The sequence below is a fragment of the Rhea americana genome, unplaced genomic scaffold, assembly GCF_003343005.1.
Source record: "Rhea americana isolate MKP2758 unplaced genomic scaffold, rheAme1 scaffold_21, whole genome shotgun sequence".
Classification (NCBI taxonomy): Eukaryota; Metazoa; Chordata; class Aves; order Rheiformes; family Rheidae; genus Rhea; species Rhea americana.
The window spans coordinates 5,407,126-5,426,778 of record NW_028186258.1 but is presented as its reverse complement, the minus strand read 5'-3'; the positions used below and the strand labels follow the sequence as shown (position 1 = coordinate 5,426,778).

The 19,653-nt window shown below is 35.0% G+C and overlaps 1 protein-coding gene across 14 annotated transcripts in view; it reads left to right on the top strand.

Annotated features, from left to right (window-relative positions):
- BPTF (bromodomain PHD finger transcription factor) overlaps nucleotides 1-19,653 on the top strand; it is a 59,865-nt gene that overhangs the window by 19,546 nt on the left and 20,666 nt on the right. For 5 of the 14 annotated variants that reach the window (XM_085304706.1, XM_085304705.1, XM_085304704.1 and 2 more), the window contains exons 3-17: nucleotides 3,114-3,337; nucleotides 4,626-4,826; nucleotides 5,353-5,541; nucleotides 8,203-8,376; nucleotides 8,526-8,701; nucleotides 9,947-10,302; nucleotides 10,537-10,668; nucleotides 11,184-11,313; nucleotides 11,931-12,066; nucleotides 13,225-13,458; nucleotides 13,743-16,155; nucleotides 17,315-17,439; nucleotides 17,711-17,839; nucleotides 18,275-18,425; nucleotides 19,238-19,280. In XM_085304706.1, the coding sequence (XP_085160832.1) occupies nucleotides 3,114-3,337; nucleotides 4,626-4,826; nucleotides 5,353-5,541; nucleotides 8,203-8,376; nucleotides 8,526-8,701; nucleotides 9,947-10,302; nucleotides 10,537-10,668; nucleotides 11,184-11,313; nucleotides 11,931-12,066; nucleotides 13,225-13,458; nucleotides 13,743-16,155; nucleotides 17,315-17,439; nucleotides 17,711-17,839; nucleotides 18,275-18,425; nucleotides 19,238-19,280 (4,813 nt within the window). Of the gene's footprint in view, nucleotides 1-3,113; nucleotides 3,338-4,625; nucleotides 4,827-5,352; nucleotides 5,542-8,202; nucleotides 8,377-8,525; nucleotides 8,702-9,946; nucleotides 10,303-10,536; nucleotides 10,669-11,183; nucleotides 11,314-11,930; nucleotides 12,067-13,224; nucleotides 13,459-13,742; nucleotides 16,156-17,314; nucleotides 17,440-17,710; nucleotides 17,840-18,274; nucleotides 18,426-19,237; nucleotides 19,362-19,653 lie in introns of all 14 variants that reach the window. The other 9 variants (XM_085304707.1, XM_085304702.1, XM_085304693.1 and 6 more) reach the window with 6 other exon arrangements.

Below are 19,653 nucleotides of genomic sequence, written 5' to 3'. Positions count from 1 at the left end.
AAAGTTTGTAACATTTTGTTCTGTGTTCTTTTTTTATCACTCTTAAAACTTGCCTCTAAAGTCTGCCAGTGAATAGTTTCTGGCAGTAAAAAAGGCCAAAAGAGGTAGGAAATATTCCTGTGATTCTTTTCTCTCTTGCTTGGCCTCACTTTATGTATGTGACTGAATAGAGCCCTCTAGAGACTGAGTAGACATGTCCAGCAAAAAGCTGGCAACACATCTTGCTTGTCAGAGGAGAAACTAATTGGGAATCGGTCCTTGTGCAGTTTCCCTCACCCTTCCATCTTCCCTGTAGTAATAGGCCAAGTCCCTTGATTGCCTCAAAGGGAAAAAGTTATGTTCCTGTAGCCAGTTCAGCAGCTAGGTGCTTAGAGAAAGCTAGCTTGAATCCTTTAATTGTTCAATTAAATCTAACTAGTTTTGCCTAAACAAATTCTGTTGAATGCTTTCTGTGACACTTTGCTGATGAGTCAGTAATGAGCAACTGGACATTTCCACTTGCACATACCTGATTCTTGAAAACAAAACTGACCAAAGATGAGTTTTGTCTAAGTGTACATAGTATGAAGTTTGTGCTGTTTTAATTTCTGGCTATGTTCATTTATATCCAGAAAACGCTTGAATTCCTTGGCTCCTGTTATTAAGGTCATGGTAGCCATTAATTCAAGAGAAATTCTGCGCTCAAAGAGCTTTTGTAAAACAAATAGAAAGGAAATAGCATACTTCTGCGTAATTTCATTGACAATTTCTAGAATATTGTCAGAGCAGCACTTTAGTGGAATTTAGTAGAATTTGAACTGCATTTGGAAAGGTTAACTTGCGGTCCCTTCTGTGCAATGTCATCTCTTTGGGATCTGGTGTCTTGCTTCTTCACGGAACGCATCCGAGTTTTATTGGAAGACTTCTTCATTCTCTTCTTGATTTATGGAGAGAAACTGAAGCTAATCGCTTTTTAGTCCAATGGAACCTTGTAACACCAGAGTAGAAAGAAATGGTGGGAGAGGAAAAGAGATGATTCTTGGGATTTTCAGGAGGTATAGTAATGCATCCTGAATGCATTAGCRTAGCTGTAGCATTTTTGGATTCCCTAAGTAGAGGGAGGAAGCATGAAAAGAAGAAAACACTTGGATGATCATAGACAAAATGTAAGCAAGGTGTACAGGCTTCTCTGCCTGAGCTGCTTGTCTGGAAAACGGGCATCAGCACATGCTCACTTCATGCAATGATGTGAGATGGTGTTCCAGTTGTTGTACACGTAGATCATGTAGGGAGATGCATAAAGGACATATCTAGTTAGCAAATAATCGTGCACAATTTGTAAATGTAGAGTTCAAAATGGAAGGTGAAGGTGCCCTTTGGGTGAGTTAAGCATTTAAAGTATAAACTTAGCAACGCCACTGGAGTTGGCAGTAATGTTTGTAAAGCAGCAATGTTAGTATAGCTCCTCTGCCAGTTTCCTACTCATATGGTTCTTGCTGGATGTTTGCCAGGGAAAAGAGCAACAAAAATTCAGAAGGCATGGCTTTTCCCTTCCTCTTCAGTTACCTTGTCTTCTTTCAGTTTTCACTTTTCTATTGTGTTTTGTGTCATCTTTTGCTTTGCTTTTGCTGTAAAAAGCTGTATTCTTGCATTCTCCCTTCTGTTTTATTTTTTGGGTATTTGCTTTTTGTTTTTTTCCTTTTCTGTGACTTTTTCCCACAAACAATAATAAAAGTACTTCAGTTTCTGTTGTTATTAGTAAATATCTTGGTTTAGAGGAAACTTAGTTTAAATATTATTTTTTTCTTTAATATGAAAAATCAGTCATAGAACATTCCATAGAGTCAAATGATTGTCTTAACTTTTTGATACATTGTATGCAGGCATTCTACAGACTTCCTGAAATAAGCTGTTTTCTCAAACTTCTCAAATTTATGTAACCTTTTGTAACTAACCTGTAATAGCTAGAAGTCAGTTGCTGGTAGGCTAGGGGAATAAATGAACAAGTTTGAATCAATTGCTTTTCACAGGTAAAATCCTCATGAGAGAATGGTAAGTATCTCTTTGCCTCACACCAGACTCTGTCAGCAGAAAGTCTGTTTTATAAAATGGACTTTTTAAAAAACAAAAGTCCATTTTTTAGTAAGGTCTGGCAAGGTAGTGGTAGCAGTAGTTTAATTTTGAGTAATATTATTGTTATCAGGTTCATGGTACCCTTATTTTAATGATACTTTGATTTTCAGGTTCTGCTTCGTGTGCGTGGCGTATACTGTACTTTTCTCATAAATGTAATGTGGAAAATAATAGATAGATGAAGATAAGGTTACATTAAGGGTGTTTGTGCATATCTGAGGCTGGATTTTAACAGTCTTGGATATATAAGCCCTGCGGGGGCAGCCAGTAGGGAGGAGTAGTCAACAAGACTGATGAGGTTTGTTTTGTGTTCTGTGGAGCTAGCTTCGTCCACCAGCTCTGTTCAGATGCTTCTGACACTGTTGGCCTCCAGTATTCTTCTCTCGACTTGTGCATCGTGGAGTACCCAAGATCCCAGTAACCCCAGATAATAAACGTTTAAATCCATTGATCTCCTCAAAGAATCACATAATTCTTTTTTTTCCCTTACTGGTGCTCTCACAGATGAATGCCAGAGGAGTGCTAGTATAAAATCTTTTGTGAATAGGAAATCCACTGCTTCAAATTTTCTGACTTTGTTTTTTCCTGAATTTACAGTCAGAAGCACTACCTTTTGTGGATTCTAGAGACATGTAGTCTTTCATTGCAAGTTGTTTGAGACTTAGTAGTAGATTACTGGTTGCAAAATAAATATAATGAGAATGAACCTTGTTGCCATATTGGACAAACCAGTTTTAAGGAGACTGTTTAAAGCTTTCATGTAGCTTCCCGTGGAATTTGTCATGAGAACTTTTGAGAGGATGAAAAAGGAGAGAGAAGTAGGAAATTAAATTTAAATACCAAATGTGTGCATATGTTTGAGTGTCCTCATGTGACTTGTTGATGTTTGTTTATTCACATTCAGGCATTATTGTTTAATTTTCCTCTGCAAAAAGTAATTGAAAGAAAGGAATGTTAGCCTATCTAGGTGATACTGAAATATTTTTAAAATACTCTTGCAGAGAAGAAGATTCAGAAAGTGAGAAAGACAAGAAAATTTGGTACTATAGCACAAAGATACAGTTGGCAGAGTTGATTGAATGCCTAGACAAAGATTACTGGGAAGCTGACCTATGCAAAACTCTGGAAGAAATGCGTGAAGAAATTCATCGGCACATGGATGTAACAGAAGACCTTACTAATAAAGCACGAGGCAACAACAAGTCCTTCCTTTCTGCAGCGAATGGTAAAATATTCTGTCTAATGGGAATAAGTGTACTTTGATTCAAATACTAGCTTATGTTTAGTTTAAGAAGTTTATTAGACTCAAGATGACACTTCCAATTGTTATTTTCAATATGTAATCAAAATTCTTGTGTTCAAAAAAAACCAGTTGTGTTCATAAAACTCCTGAACATACYGTAAAAAAGATTTTTATTTAGCTTGGCAGAATCACTGTTGAGAATTTTTGACATTGTCCCTTTTCTAACTGTTTATGGGGCAACTTGTATCTGATAGCATTTTGCTAATAGACTTTTCCTTTAGTCACTCTCTTGTTTCAAAATGAATGTTACATTGCAATCCATGTTAACACTAGATGAAGCAAATGCACTAAGTGTCTTGTTAGCTGTTTTAGGGGAATAGGCTCTTTTGAGATATAGCTGGGAAGAAGTCATTTTTCACTTGTTTCTTTTGTTTTTACACACATTGATTCAAAACTATGAGTCATTCACTCAAAACTAAATGAATATGTGGCGGGAGATACTTCTGTTCCCCACTCCAAGATTGTAGCACAGATACTTGGAGCTAGGTTGTTGCTTATGCTAAGGCTGTGCTCATTAGCCACCCTTAGACCTGGAGTTTTGAAGAAGCATCATGCAGGTACACTAGCATAACCATGTGGTGCTTATTTCTTGTAACCACATGCCTGCATCATATATTCTAGTATGTCCTGAATTATTCAGATCTTTATTTTGCTTAAGGTGTGCCAGACTTTTATCACTCCAGGATTTGGAATGGAGCTGTGTTGGCTGTTAGATGTTACTTGGTTTAATGTCTTATATATCTTCATATATATTGTCTTGTCTTCATTTGACAATCACCATCTATGTTGTCTTACCGTCATTTGACAATCCAGTAGGAGTCAGGGTAGCAAAATTTATTAGGCATTTGCGCCAATCTTAGGTGGGATAGAATGCATATGTCCCCCACTGTTCCCCACCAGAACTTAGTTTACCTACGTTGGACCAATAAATGGCCATGTAAATCTGCCAAGGTCTGAACTTTGGTTCTAGGGCAGACTTGAAAATCAGATATTCAGGATTTGAAATGGATTTGAGTTGTCACTATTCTAGTTCTGAGAAGTCAATAATTAGCTCTTTGGAAATGTTCCTTCTGAGTGGAGAAGAAGGTAGTAAGTTGGATGTTATCTTTTGCTGTGTAAATAAGGACAGTATTTATGTTATGGTATTTCTGCACTGCAGCCCTATAGATGGTGTTTTATTGTTTATTGATGACACTACTTTTTCTTGTAGATGAAATTCTGGAGATTATCAGGATAAGAAAAGGAGAAGTAGGGGAAGATAAAAACACATCAGCTGATGAAGCAGAAAAAGCCAAAAGTGATGTTGATGATGGCCAGACAGATCCTGAGAAAGGCAAGGAGGAATCCGCAGATCAAGATAAAAGTGAAGAAACACCTGCTGAGCAAGACACAGAAAAAGTGAAAACAGAAGGTAAAGAAACTATAACCATACTTTTACAACTTCATTTAAGTTTGTGAATCACTTAAGTGATTATTCAGTTAAAATCCTCAAATTTCTAAAAGTTAGTGTTTATTTTTTTGTACAATTCCCTAAGTTACTTTCAAGTAATAGACTGTATCTGTCTGTTTCTCTTATTGTTTTGCTTGTTATTTCACCAGTCTTCCAACTTGCCAAGTTAAACACAAACTTGTAGATATCTTGRCTTTCTGTCATGGCAGTTACAGGTTGCGATCAAGATGTCTGCAGTAAGCAATAATCCATGAATTTTAACACTATTTTCTTATCAGAATTAAATAATTGTTATATTTGATTCTGAGACCCTATCTCATAGCAAAAAGGAACAGAGGAAAAAAAAAAAAAAAAAAGCTCAGTGTATTTCAACAATATCCAGTGGACAAAGGAACTTGCTGAAGTTGCTTTCTGTGGGTGATGCCACATGACATCCTAAGACATACTAAAGAATATCCTTAAAGTTTTGTTGTGCGTTTCACTATAGAGGCAACAGTCGTTGGGGATAAAAGTAACTCTGTGACATCAAGCACTGACGACAACACCACAAATCCTTCTGCAGGAGAGACTAGTTGCTCTGAAGGGAAGAATGCAGTGGGGTGTCAGTCAGAAACCCTTGATAGCAACAACGTGGCAGAGAAGAAGGTGGCATCAGAGCTCCCTCAGGAACTCTCAGGTACAGAAGGCACTGTTATCAATGCCTCTGTAATTTGGGGAATCTGTTAAGTTTTTCTGTCTGATTTGTCCACTAAAACCATTCACAGCGTATATCACTCATGCTGTTTGCTTGCAGTGCCATCCTTTACTGCTACGTTGTCATTAACATTTCAAAGTTAATTTTCTTGCAACTAGTGCTTGAAATTTGTAGTCCTCTGACATCAGCATTTGTTTCCATGCCTTCCAAAGATGACTATGGCTAAGCTTTTTATGTTCTATTTTCTGTATATTTTATTTTTCAGTAGTGATCCATAATGGTTATTAGCATCCTACCCAAGTTGATTTCAAATTCTAATTTGCTGCTGCCTTGTGTATTATTTTAACCTGTCATTTACTGTGTAAATTACTAACAAACAAACAAAAATTTCGTTCACATGAGTAAACAATTTCATTGAGATGCCAAGATAAAAATTGCCATTCTGGCAATTTATAAACAGATTTATCTATCAGATTTATCAGAATTATCTGAGCAGAGTCTGCTTTATTTTAACTTTTGTTCTGCGACGTCAATGATTTGAAAGCAGTAATATGCTACTGTATTTAAAGGAAAAAACTTTAGATTTAGTAATGAATGGGACTTGCTTAGGTATATCATAAAATATCACATAGAATATATTATTTTAAAATGATATTAYGTTATAAGCTTTACTACTTAAGCAATGTTATTCTAAACAACTGATTACTGTTAAAAGCATCAGTGTTATTCTCAGTTTTCAGAATCTAGAAATACCCTAATCTGTAATATAGCCATATTCAGTATGTTACGTTTGGAAAAAGTTGTAGTAAACTTTTTCTCTCTTCCAGAAACAGTTCTCCATTCAGATAAAGATTGCARTTCTTGAACCTGTAAATATGAATGCATCTAAACCTTGTAATAAATTTTATGTTAGTAGGAGGAGGGAATAAAGTTAGTTAAATCCTTAATTTGGGAGCCTTTTAATATGCTTTTTCAATGCAGAAAAGATGCTAGTGCATGGGACAAAAAGTGTGCTTTAGATGTTTACCAATATTTTTGCCTGTTTTAATTCCTTATTCCATTTTAAAGTTAAATAACTATACAGAATATTAATGGAAAAGATATCTAGCATTATAACTTCATTCCAGACATATTTATGCATTCATATTTTTATTTAAAAAGTCACTTAAATGAAGATACTCGTCACTATTTATTTATTTATTATACTTTTGCAGGAACTTTCTACCTTCCATAGCTAGCTGTGTTTTAAATTAGTGACCTGGATTTACAGGAACGTGGCGGGGCGCTTCCCCTCAAGTCTGATTTACGATATGTACAGTGATACTTGTGCTCTGACTGCAGTGTTTTAATTTGAGACCCTCAGTTGCAGGGGAGAGATACTGAACTGATAGTGGTGAGGCAGCCCTCTTCAAAGAGAGGAAAATAAGATGCAAAGCTAGATGAGAATATCTATCACCATCCTTGTTAAATGCAGTCCGGATGTAGGCTTTTAATTTTGAGTGTAGTTTGGAGGTGTTTTACTCTCCTCCAAAAAGGCCCCCAGATGGGGCATTTTTCCCATCTTAAAAGGGAAGAAGTCCTCTAAGAAGGGCAATCAGTCAGACTGTGTTGATCTCACCCATTTGACAAAGATGCATCAAGGTGCATTCAGGTTAGGGAACTTCTAAGAATCCCGATATATTTACCCAAAAGATAGTTTTGGTCTGTCACCTTTTTAAGAACTTAACAGAAACCCTGAACATCCTACTTGTATCTCTTCTGCACAAAATCAAGACATTGCTATTTTAGGAGCAGTGGCTTGTTCTTCATAGGAAAGTGGTGAGAGTGATTTCTAGATGGTTCCAATTCACTGGTATGTGAAGTTCTGATACTCTTAAGAGTTTATCTGTCATCTAAAGATAAGTAAATTCTTAGTTCAACAGAAGTAATTTATCTAGTTATAATACGTGTTTTTATGTATAGGCACTGAATTAGAATTTTCTACTTAGCTCTCACGAGTAAAAGAATTCCTTCTCAACATTTGAATCAAAAGATTATACTCGGGCAGTATGCCTCATTAACAAGTAAGATGGTGATGATGTGCCCAGCTGTCTGCGAGAAAGAGGCTGGTATTTTAAGTTTGTAGCAAAAGAGTTAGATACAGATTTGTGCCGATTGAACTGAGATCTGTGGGATTACTCAGAAGTAATGTGCTAAAGGGGAGGAGACAAAAACTCAAACTTGCAGGGGAACTGAAAAGTATATGTTTTGAGGAACAGTAAAAACAGATAAAATCAAAAAAGAATCACGAACTTCAGGAAGACCAAATTTCAAGAAATACGGGTTTCTAAAGGAAACAATCTTTACTAGTAGAGAGCTCTCTCTCTATGCATGTATAGAAAAAAAGATAAAATACAGTCATATTCCACCTAAATACAATTTTTGTGTTTGTCAGGGCTTAAAAGTTGAATCTCCTTGAAATAGAATGAAAAATACTCTTATGCATACGGTATTCTGGAGGGAAGTAATATTTTATTGTTATTTCTCCCCAGTCCAAACAAAAGGTTCACATAGCTTCCTTTTCAACTTTTCATCAAAAACAATTAAAAAAATGCATTGATGTAATTTAAAAGAAAAACTGTAAACGAAGTTATTCTTTTGTAGAGGAAACTGGTCAGATGATCCCTAGCAACAGTAGTAGCGTATCTGCTGCACCTCTACAGTCAGATGTTGAAAACAGCAACAGCAGTGAGTTGAGCTCTCTGCAGAATGACTCCATTAAGACGTCTGATGATGCTGAAAATGCAGAGAGAGGATCCCAGGATTCAGAGGACTTAGGTATACCTTATATGTATATATGTTATGTATACATATTATATATATGTATATATGGTTTTATACRTTTTTGTTTTGATTTTGTAACTCCCATAAGTCTGTAGATAATTTTCAAGTTTGTTTTAAAAGGCTTTATTTTTTTTCCTGGGCAGGAGAGAAGTCTAATGGTGAAAGAAGTGACTCTCCAGGCACTGGAAAAGGTGTACCAGGTTCGACACGAATGGTCACAAGATTACGAAATCCAGATAGCAAGTTGAGCCAGATGAAAAATCAGCAGGTTGCTGCTGCAGCAAACGAAGCAAATAAGTTACATAAAGAAGGCAAAGAGGTTTGTGTACGTTTTGGGTTACTCAAAAAGTAGGAAAACTGTATTAGAAAACTAATTGTCTTAGAAAAACAGGATTAGTGATTTTTGGCAGGCTTTGGAGGTACTTCCAAAAAAAAAAAAAAAAAAAAAAGTAAGTAGAAAATATAAATTACCAAATACTGAAATTGTCATACTACAGGTAGTTTTTTTTCTCCCCCCTCTTCCTTTGCTTTTGGTCTCTGAGTTGCTGACAGTAGAGTGGTGTAACAGTGACCCTGTATACTTACTTTAATGTGTAGCTAATAAAAGTTAGATTTGTTTATTATATGTCCAATTATGTTGTACGTGTTTTCTCCCTATTCTTTGTTCRAATCTCTCAGAGCTGTTGTGTCTCAGTTACAACTTAGTGATGATTTGTGTTTGATTATGGTGCTGGTAGCTAGGTCAGAATAGCCAAGTTTCTAGTTTGTAACAAATCTGTACCGGCAGAGTCTTTTGTTAAAAAGAAACATTGTAAAGCTGTAGCGCTGCTTGATACAGTCTAAAGTGAAATCTCTCAAATGACTATCTGCCATTTGGGACAGATTTTTACTGTGGTTATAGGGGTTTTTCTTTCGGTAAGTCAGTTTCTCCAGAAAAGCAATGCTTTGATGTTAGAGAGTCAGTTGCAGTTAATTGACTCCATATTGTTTTGGGGTGATTCTTTTATTTTTGTTAATTGGTTTTCAGTGTGAGTTAGCATTGAGCAAATTTTTCATAGCCCTCTCAAACTTAGAACTGCATTGTAAGTAATTAGACCAGTGGCATTGTTCCTTGACATGTTTTCAAAATCAAAGATATTTGGCTACTGAGTAGCTACATGTGTCAATTCTGTGATTTACCCAGGAGGGGCTTCACAGAAAGATTATTTCAGCTTAGTGAAGGTATTCTCCCAAAGCTGTCTCTCARTAGGCATAATTCAGAGCAGCAAAGTTTGGTTCCTATTTAATTTTCTAGGGAGACTGGATGGCAATTTTCTTGATGTTGAAAGYTAATTTTTGAGACTATAATAACTCTGTATGTAATCAGTGATGATATATATATTTAACCTATTAAGAYAAACATTTATTTACTTCTCCAATTTTCCAATATGGAACAAATGCAAGATGTTTTTATGAATTTGTAAATAGACAAAGTCTTCACCATAAATAAGTCAATAGAAGTATTTGAAACTTAAGTGGATCTTTAACTTTTTGTTTTGTTTTGTTTGTTTTTTAAAAAAACAAGGTTCTKGTGGTCAACCCTCAAGGTGAAGCCTCTCGAATGAACACAAAGAAGGAAATTGTGATAAAAGGAAATATCAACAATTATTTCAAATTAGGGCAAGAGGGGAAGTATCGTGTTTATCATAACCAATATGCCACTAATTCATTCGCATTGAACAAGCACCAGCATAGGGAGGACCATGACAAGAGACGGCATCTCTCCCATAAATTCTGCCTGACTCCTGCTGGAGAGTTCAAATGGAATGGGTCTGTACATGGGTCCAAAGTTCTCACCATATCCACTTTGAGGCTAACTATTATTCAGCTAGAAAACAATATCCCAGCATCATTCCTTCACCCTAAYTGGGCTTCCCACAGGTAAATTAATACATGAAAATATATATTCTCTTGTTTTATTTGTATTTTTGCTTATACCATTAATAAGTGATTTCCAAGCACCATGATTTACTATGTTAAAATACAGCATGTTTGTGTTTTGTTTTGTATGACTAAAAGCGTTGCACATTTTAGTTAGATGACCATTAAATCTTATTAACATATAACGCTATACTAGGGCGTGTATCTGATTCAGTTTTGTTTTTTGCAATTCAGGTCTAACTGGATTAAGGCTGTTCAGATGTGCAGCAAACCTAGAGAATTTGCACTTGCTCTGGCTATATTGGAATGTGCAATTAAACCGGTTGTCATGCTGCCAATCTGGCGGGAATCCTTGGGGCACACTAGGTAAAAATGTCCTTTCACATATGAGAACTTTTCTCTCTTTTATGGTTGTTAGTTTCTCTAAACATGCAAGAATTATGTTGAAAGTCAGTCATTCAGCATTTAAAATACTTTTTCTCAACCAGAAGCACTGCAAATCTATCACAAGCTATTTAATTGTGTCGTTGCTCCTTCAAAGCAAGTTTACTTTCTTTATTTGAGCCACAGCTGCAAAGTGATACTGCTTTGGAAGTCCAGAGAAGCAACTTTCAACACAAGTTGGTAGAATCTCTGTGTCTCACTGTGCCACAGAAGYAGAAATGAAATGTTTCTGGAATGGCTACTGGAATAGCCAAAAAATTAATGTTCGCGTTGCAAATTATAAGCTGATACTAGCCTTTCCTCTTCATTTCAGATATTCAGGCTATTCAAAGGGGTAATATATACTATCATTTGATGACTTGTATTTGTTTACAAGCTCCTATATTGTACTTAAATGCAAAGAGTATTTAAATTTTGCCTCTATCTGTATGTATTAGATTACGTAGAATGACAGCATTAGAAAGAGAAGAAAAAGAGAAAGTGAAAAAAAAAGAGAGAAAACAAGAAGAAGAAGAAACAATGCAGCARGCTACATGGGTGAAATATACCTTTCCTGTCAAACATCAGGTAGTATTTTATTTTGCATGAAGAACATGACATACAGAAGTTACTGATTTCATGTTTATCCTTTCTCTGTTTTTATTTTAGACTTAAAATGTTAATGACATTTATTGCATTAATTCCTGTCATTGGAGTGTGATATATGCCGATGTATACAAGCACATAATTTTGGCCTGAACTAAATTTACCTGCATTATGCTCTTAGACTGACWGACAGCCATAGGGAACAGTGAGAATGTTGTGAGCTTATACACTATCATACGTTTTCACCTTCTTTATTTATTTTAGCATTTTGCTGTTAGCARTGCCTCTAAAGTTACTTGTTCTAACAAACATACAGGTTGATTCAAAAGTTTGTATAGTTTTTCAGCTTTTAGCTAAAGATGCTCACTGTTACATGAGGAAGATGTGGTTTTAAATGCTAGTGATGGAATGAATTTAATTATTAGCTGGTGCATCTTGAATTCTAGGTAATTCATTATTTCATATGTTTATTCCAATTTGCTTGAATAAGTCTATTAATTAATAAGTGGTCATCTTAGGTTTTTAAATGAATGTATACATGTGCAGTACAACAAATAGCACTACTAAAAATAATGGTACTTAATAAAAATATTTAATAGGTTTGGAAACAAAAAGGAGAGGAATATAGAGTAACCGGATATGGTGGCTGGAGCTGGATTAGTAAAACACACGTCCATCGGTTTGTGCCCAAATTACCTGGAAATACTAATGCAAATTACAGAAAGTTGCTACTAAGTAAGTATCTGCATCAGTTCAATCTTTGTAATTACTAACATACTATTTTTAAACATACTCAGTTATTCAGTTGATTACATAAATATGATACTTCTTGTGACRACTTTGTTCCAAGTAGTCTTCAAGGTAAGCTTTTAGGAATCTGTACTCGTCTCTTTCAATATACCCAATTTAGTTGTTCTAGAAATTTTTTTTAGTTATGTTAAATTGTCTTAATTATGAAGTTGTGTGTAAATRTTTGTGCACCTTCATACATCTGCTTTATGTAATCATGTAGATTATCATAGGCAAAAAATAGCATCTGAAACATTGATGTATAAACACCTTCTTCTTTCCCTGTAGACAGAATGCTATTAGATATTGAAGCAATAATTTTACAAGGGGGGGCAGATGTGTATCTCTGTAGCAAGAAGATGAGTTTGAACTTTCTTTTTYCCCCCCCTAAGGTTTTATTTTATTTAAAAGGAAATATTTTGCCTGATCGACTCTTTAAAATATATCCTAAACTATATAAATCTTTCTTATAATAAATTTAATCTTGTCTTCCCTTTTAAATTTTAGGGACTGTTAGCCCACTTGCTAATATATTTTGAAATTATTTCTTTCCTTTAATATTAAATATGATTCTTCCCATATTGTTTTTAACTGGATCAAACACAAAATGGATGCTGCTGCTTTTAGTCTTGTCTGTATAGTTGTTAAATTAGATTAATCGTGTATTCTAGGTTGCAGAATAATAGCCACTGCAGCATTAAGCACATATTTATTTGARTGCTAATGTTTAACCATTCAAGTCAAAATTTTTAAAAGTGATCTGTACATTTTCAGAGCCTGAATTAATGTGCTTTTTAATAGGCTGAATTTTCAGAAAGTTGTGTTTAGTTTCTTGGAAAACTTACTTTAAAAAAGTTCAACATAGATTCCCAAAAAAATAATGTAAATAAACCAGACTTTATCTTTGCAGGGCTTTTAGATAAATTTTTTTGATATTGCACTAATTATAGACTAAAATTTTACTATTGTGTTTTGCATTCAATTTCTGGATTTTAGTAACGATGTGTGGTTAATTTGAGAGGAATACTTTCATATGTTTAAAAAAAGAAAAAARGTATAAAAAAATCTGAGTAGCTTGAAACCATTAAATTTATCTGTTAATAGCAAAGAATGAAGATAAGACTGTTGAGAAATGTGACTTGGAGAAAAGAAAAAATCCAGTAAAGGTAAAAGTAGAGAAGGATAAAATGAAGGATTCTCGTGACCTGCAAGCAAAGGACAAAGCAGTTGTTTCAGAAACTTTGGGGAAAGCACAAGTGAAAGAAGAAAAAAAGTCATGTGAAGAAAAAGCAGAAATTGATAGAAGTTCTGAAAACTTAGATCATGCAAAAGGTAAAGGTAATATACATCTTATTTTAAAGCTAACTGTTCTTTACAATGTTGTATGTATAAAAAGCATTGGACCATGGATAGAAATGGCTCCTGAAAAACTGTACCAGGTTGTGTCAAGACACTTAAGATTTGCCRGTTAAGCAGTTTTTGGGGGTTCCCTTTTTTTCCTGAAATCTACAAATGTTCATTGCATTTATTTCTTATATGTATATTTTACTTAATGTAAAAATATAGCTTGTTACTGATTTTTGGGGGGAACTTACTAATTTAGAACTATTTCTTCTCTGCAGCAGAAAAAGAAATTGATTGTGAAAATGATAAAGTCATCAAGGAAGAACCTATGGATATCGATGATGTGAAAATTGAGTCCCACATAAAAGATGAGGATAGTCTTTATAAACTGGATATAATCAATGTCAGTGAGGGATTTCATTTAAGGACTTGCTACAAACGGAAAGTAAAATCATCAAAGCTAGATGGACTACTTGAGAGGCGAATAAAGCAATTTACACTGGAAGAAAAACAACGTCTAGAAAGGATGAAACTAGAGGCTAGTGCTAAAACTGTAGGCTTTCGATCTGTAAGCCCCGAGAAAATCATAGATGAGCTACAAACAGGAAAAGTAAAAGAAGGAAGTCAGTTTGATATATCTTCCGAAGACAGAACCTATATTGCAGATAAGACCCAAACTGAAGATGCAGAACAGGACTGCTTGCCAATCAGCAGCATCTCTCATGCCAAAAGCGGTGAGCCAGGTGAGCCATCTTTGCCTTTGGCAAATAGGCTATCAAAGAGAGAAGGCCAGCTGCTGGATGAAGACTCCCCTCAGTGCTCTGAAGGTGAAAGCTCAGTTCTGAATGACAGTAAAGAAAACAACCCTGAACCTATGACTACCGATAAATGTGAAGGGCAAGAGGTTCTTGAAGAGTGTGAGAGTTCCTTTGTGGATGGCTTGAAACAAACAAATGCAGAAAGTAAAGTCAAATGGGATGTTTTAGAAACAAGTGAAAAACCTTTGAAACAAAAATTACCTATTACTAGAATATCTCAGAGTGAATGTGAAAACTTACACCCTGTGGTAACTGAAAGTAGCTGTAGAAAAGATGTTCTGGCAGTTCTTGAAAAAATAGAAGGGAATTCTGAACCGGAGAACAAAGACTCAGAAAACAATTGTATGATAAAAAGCCATTCTGAACTAGCAACCTTTCAAGGAGGTGAGATGGAGGAAGAAACAGTTCTAAGAAAGACTGACAATAAATCTGAAAACAAGGTTGTATTTCACCAAAAACCAGTTAGTAAAGATCTAGAAGCATTTAAAACAGAGCTAGTTTCTGAAAAAAGTCATGAAATTCAAACTGTGGAATGCATGGATGGGGCAGAAACTGATGAGGAGTTGCTGAGCTCTGAACTATCTGAGGCTAATGGTAAAATGAAAGGTCAGGAATTGAAAGTGGAGACAAGTACTGTAAGCAAATGTCTTGATCAGACAAATCTAAATAGTATTACTGACAAAAAGAATAATAAAAACGAATCTGATAGAGACATAGAAAAAGGAAAATTGGTGTTTCAGGTGAATGGAAAAGATGATGTTAAAATATTACCAAATGATGAATGCTTAGTTAAAGACACCTGTGAAACTACAATGGGGAGTGATATTGAACCAAAAGTTAATAATATTAATAAATCCACTCCTGAACATGAAATAAAACCATTGACTTTTAAGGATTCCTCAATAAAACCATTTATGAATGGTGACATCATGATAGAAGAYACAAATAAAAATAATGTGGACCCTAAGTCATGTTTGCAGAGTTTACCAGAGTTTGAATCTGGAGAGGGTCTTCAGCCACCACATGAAGTTCCTGAGTATGTGCAGAAAAATRAAGAAAAGCAACTTTCTCCTGAAAGATCCACCTTTGTTGGCACTGCTTCCACACAGACGCATACATTCTGTAAAGAAAATAACTTAAGTGGTGAAACAGAATGTATGGAAACTGAAATCATTGAGGATAAAAAAGTTGCTCCATCACCTGTGACCTCATGTGAGGAATCTAGTTTGAGTAGTGACTTTGCTGATCAGAATGGTCTACAGACATATAAAATGGAAAATACTAACGGAGAAAATAAAATAAAAACTATTATTACTGAAGTGACTACAACAACATCAACTGTTTCCACAGAATCTAAAACTGTGTTTAAAGTTGCAGAGACTGTAGCTGCTAATGATGAGAAAACAACAGTGGTATCATCTACAGAAAATTGTGCCATATCTACTGTAACTACCACCACTACTGTAACTAAGCTTACCACTCCAGCTACAAACAGCAATGTCGATGTCATTTCTGTACAAGAGCATAGCAAAACAGTAGTTACGACAACAGTAACTGATTCACTGACCACCTCAGAGGGCACGTTGGTGACTTCCATGACTGTCAGCAAAGAATATTCTACAAAAGACAAGGTGAAATTAATGAAATTTGCAAAACCTAAAAAAACTCGTTCTGGGACTGCCTTACCATCTTACAGAAAGTTTGTTACCAAAAGCAGTAAAAAAAGCATATTTGTTTTACCCAATGATGACTTGAAAAAGTTGGCCAGAAGAGGAGGAATCAGAGAAGTTCCTTATTTTAATTACAATGCAAAACCTGCCTTGGATATTTGGCCATATCCATCTCCAAGACCAACTTTTGGGATCACTTGGAGGTATATACTTTTACATTTTTAAGGAAGAGTTTGGGATGGGATGAAATTTATTTAATTTGAAAGTACAAGTGCTGTATGTGTGCATGGCCGATGGTGACTTTTTCACTAACTTGAATTGAAAGACAATATTTTTTATTTGAAAAAAGAATTCTTGAACAGTCTGTCCTACAAAAATGAAAAGTACAAGTTACAATTTAGGAAAGCAATCACTGCCAAATCTAAAACAATATGAAGAAGCCTAGTCTGGTTTTGACACTAGATACTTCAGTTGAAAAGGTTTTTATAGGGACTACTTGATTATGTTGGTAGCCTAGCTGAAGTCGCACAGGAATCTGAGGGCCAGTTAATGCTTCTGGTGTGCAGAYTGATTTAACTATTTCTCTATTGCACTACATTTTCCAGTTTTATTTCAGGTTTTCTTATAGAAAGCCCTGAATATTGCACCATATAGCAGACTTATAGAATACTGGTACTGTGATGCAATGCTGTTTTATTGTCAAATAGCTAATTCATTGTGCCCCTCATAGTGACTAGGAAAAAGTGGTTAAAAGTCACCAGTTCACATAAATAAAATGAATCTAAACCACATTTAATATTATAAAACACACACATACATATATATATATATATATATATATATAAAAATATATATAAAATATTATTTTTTATATATATATATATATATACACACACATATATATATATAGTCTTCTACTGTGATTCTCTGGATTTTTCTTATGAATGAATTTGGATCTTGATGCTTTCGCCCACAATAGATGGAATGTTTAAATCAACAGTGACCAAACTAAAATGCAAGGGAAAAATTTAAGGCGTTTCTGAAATTTAAATAGCTTTGCATCCTGGATTGGGAAACCATGCATACATGTATTTTTCCATGTAGCTGGAACCTGACTTTTACCTATCTTTTACTTTTGAACATTCATCTTGGAATTTTCTAAGAATGCTTTTSTTTGACCTGGAAAATCCAAACCTCTTAGGCCATTGGCTAGGTTGAAGCAGTTATAAATTTTGCTATTTATTCCTCAGTAATTTTGTATATTCTTCAGTAAATTAGAATGTAAAACATTTGTCTCCTGGTTAGGTATTTTGAATACATTTTAATTTTAAAATGTAATTAATACTCTTTGCTCATGGTTAGATATCGACTTCAAACAGTAAAATCGTTGGCTGGAGTGAGTCTTATGTTGCGGTTACTGTGGGCATGTCTCAAATGGGATGATATGGCTGCAAAAGCTCCACCTGGGGGAGGAACTACACGTACAGGTATTATGTCTTCAAATTTCTGGGTTTCTTAGCATGAAATTTCTTACTGCTAATTTTTAGTATTACTGTCATTCAGATCCCTTATATAAAGGTTTGATGTTAGGTATGGCATTTGTATTTGTTTAAATAGCCAATAGTTCACACTTAATTGCTATTTCTTTACCTTGCGTGTATTAGGTCAATTGAAGGTTCTTTGGACAAACTTTGTTTAGCTTTTATCTTGTACCTGTTTTCTATTTTGTTAACATTTTTTGGGGCTAACTCGTTGTAGAAACATCTGAAACTGAAATTACAACAACAGAAATAATCAAGCGGAGAGATGTTGGTCCTTATGGAATCCGTTCAGAGTACTGTATAAGAAAAATTATTTGTCCCATTGGTGTACCAGAGGCTCCAAAAGGTATGTTTGCTTATACGTGTTCCCTCTCCCCATAAGCTTGTACAGAAATTAAGGTAACTGTACCTTTATGTTAAGTTAGACCACAGGAAACAAATACAGCTTGACATGGACTATTTGTTCTCCTATGTGAAACAAATGATGCATTTAACTGACTTGATTTATCTGTAGCTGAAAGGCTTTCCTGTTTCTAAAATGAGATTGGAAAAGATGAGTTTAACACAGAAACACTCACTGTAAGCAAAGCATTTTGTCTGTTTTTGTTAAAAGAATATTAATTGTTTATGACTTTGTATCTCTTTGTGTGATGGAATAGATTGAGTTTGACTCAAATATGACAGTTGTGTGTCTGTGCCTATAAGGGGGACACTACATTTTGTATTACGCTTTTTATTTTGTGATTGAGCTTAATGTCTGTGTTTTGACTGTTCTCTAAAGAAACTCCAACACCTCAGAGGAAGGGACTACGRTCAAGTGCACTAAGGCCAAAAAGGCCTGAAACACCCAAGCAAACAGGCCCTGTTATCATTGAAAGCTGGGTAGCAGAGGAAGAATTGGAATTATGGGAGATCAGGGCATTTGCTGAAAGGTAAACCAACTAAAATGAGCTTTTAAAAATAGCGTTTTGATTTGTGTTTGTATTCTAAATGTTCCCACTAAGCACAGGCTTGATAGCTACAATCAGTGAAAGCTAACTTGTGTAGAGTTTTTACTGTGCCTTTTGATACAGTCAAATTTAAAGTTGTAAAACAAAACTATTTCTGATGCCAAAAATTAATTTATACAGATCTTACAAGTTCATTAGAACTATAATACAAATTAATACAACCTTAGAAATATTTTAACACAAACTGTTTAAAGTCATGTGAATGCAAAAAGTAGCTTAAAACCTGTCCATGCAATACAGAAGTAACCTTCTAGCATACAATACCAATTACTTCATAAGCATGGGAAAATAGTTACAAAGAAAATCAATGCATATTAGTATATGAAGTAGAGRTAAATTCAGTCTGAGAATGTTGCCATCATAAAATGAATATTTTCACTATTTCATACTTAAGAATTGGAACAGCATTTTTGAGTCTCTTGAGAAAAATAGTTATAAACTAATGGTATTACACAGATGATGTTTGCAGTCTCGGATGTAATTACAAATTCCAGTTTTCATTAATAGTTTTTTGAAAGCTGTTGTAGTTTGTTAGCTTCAGAAAGCTTTCGAGATGTTTTATGCAACTTCAGTAGTCTGTTTTGAACATTAAAGCCATGACCAGTTTCTCAGTAATCCTAAGATTTGACATTTGTTCTTATAAGAGCAATGAAACTGGTTAAAATTAAATCTAATTTGATGGTTGATATTTATATGCTGGTATAATTTTCTCTTTGGTTGTATGTCTTTGGCAGGGTGGAGAAAGAAAAGGCGCAGGCAGTTGAGCAGCAGGCTAAGGTTAGTGAACTGAAGAAGTCCGAGGAATTCAAGGCCCAAATGGAGGCTCAGCTAAAGCAGCAACGATTGGCTGCCCAGCAGGTGGGGGAGCTGGCAGTAGTCCCACCTGTCTGCAGTTTTGCACTGTTGGCCCACGTGCATTCAAATATGGGAAACAAGGTTTCTCCCCATCTTACACCATTTTTAAAATAGTGTTTTGTTCTGTTTTTTTCCCTCCACTTCCTGTGTGAACTTGACATGCTGAAAGGGCGCCACTAAGACATCAAGTAATGCTGCTTCCATTCTGCACATTCATTATTTTGAAACAGGGTTAAGGCAAAAGGTTTTATTCTTTTTTTTTAATGATTGGATTTGCTGCTTTTTTTTTTTTTTT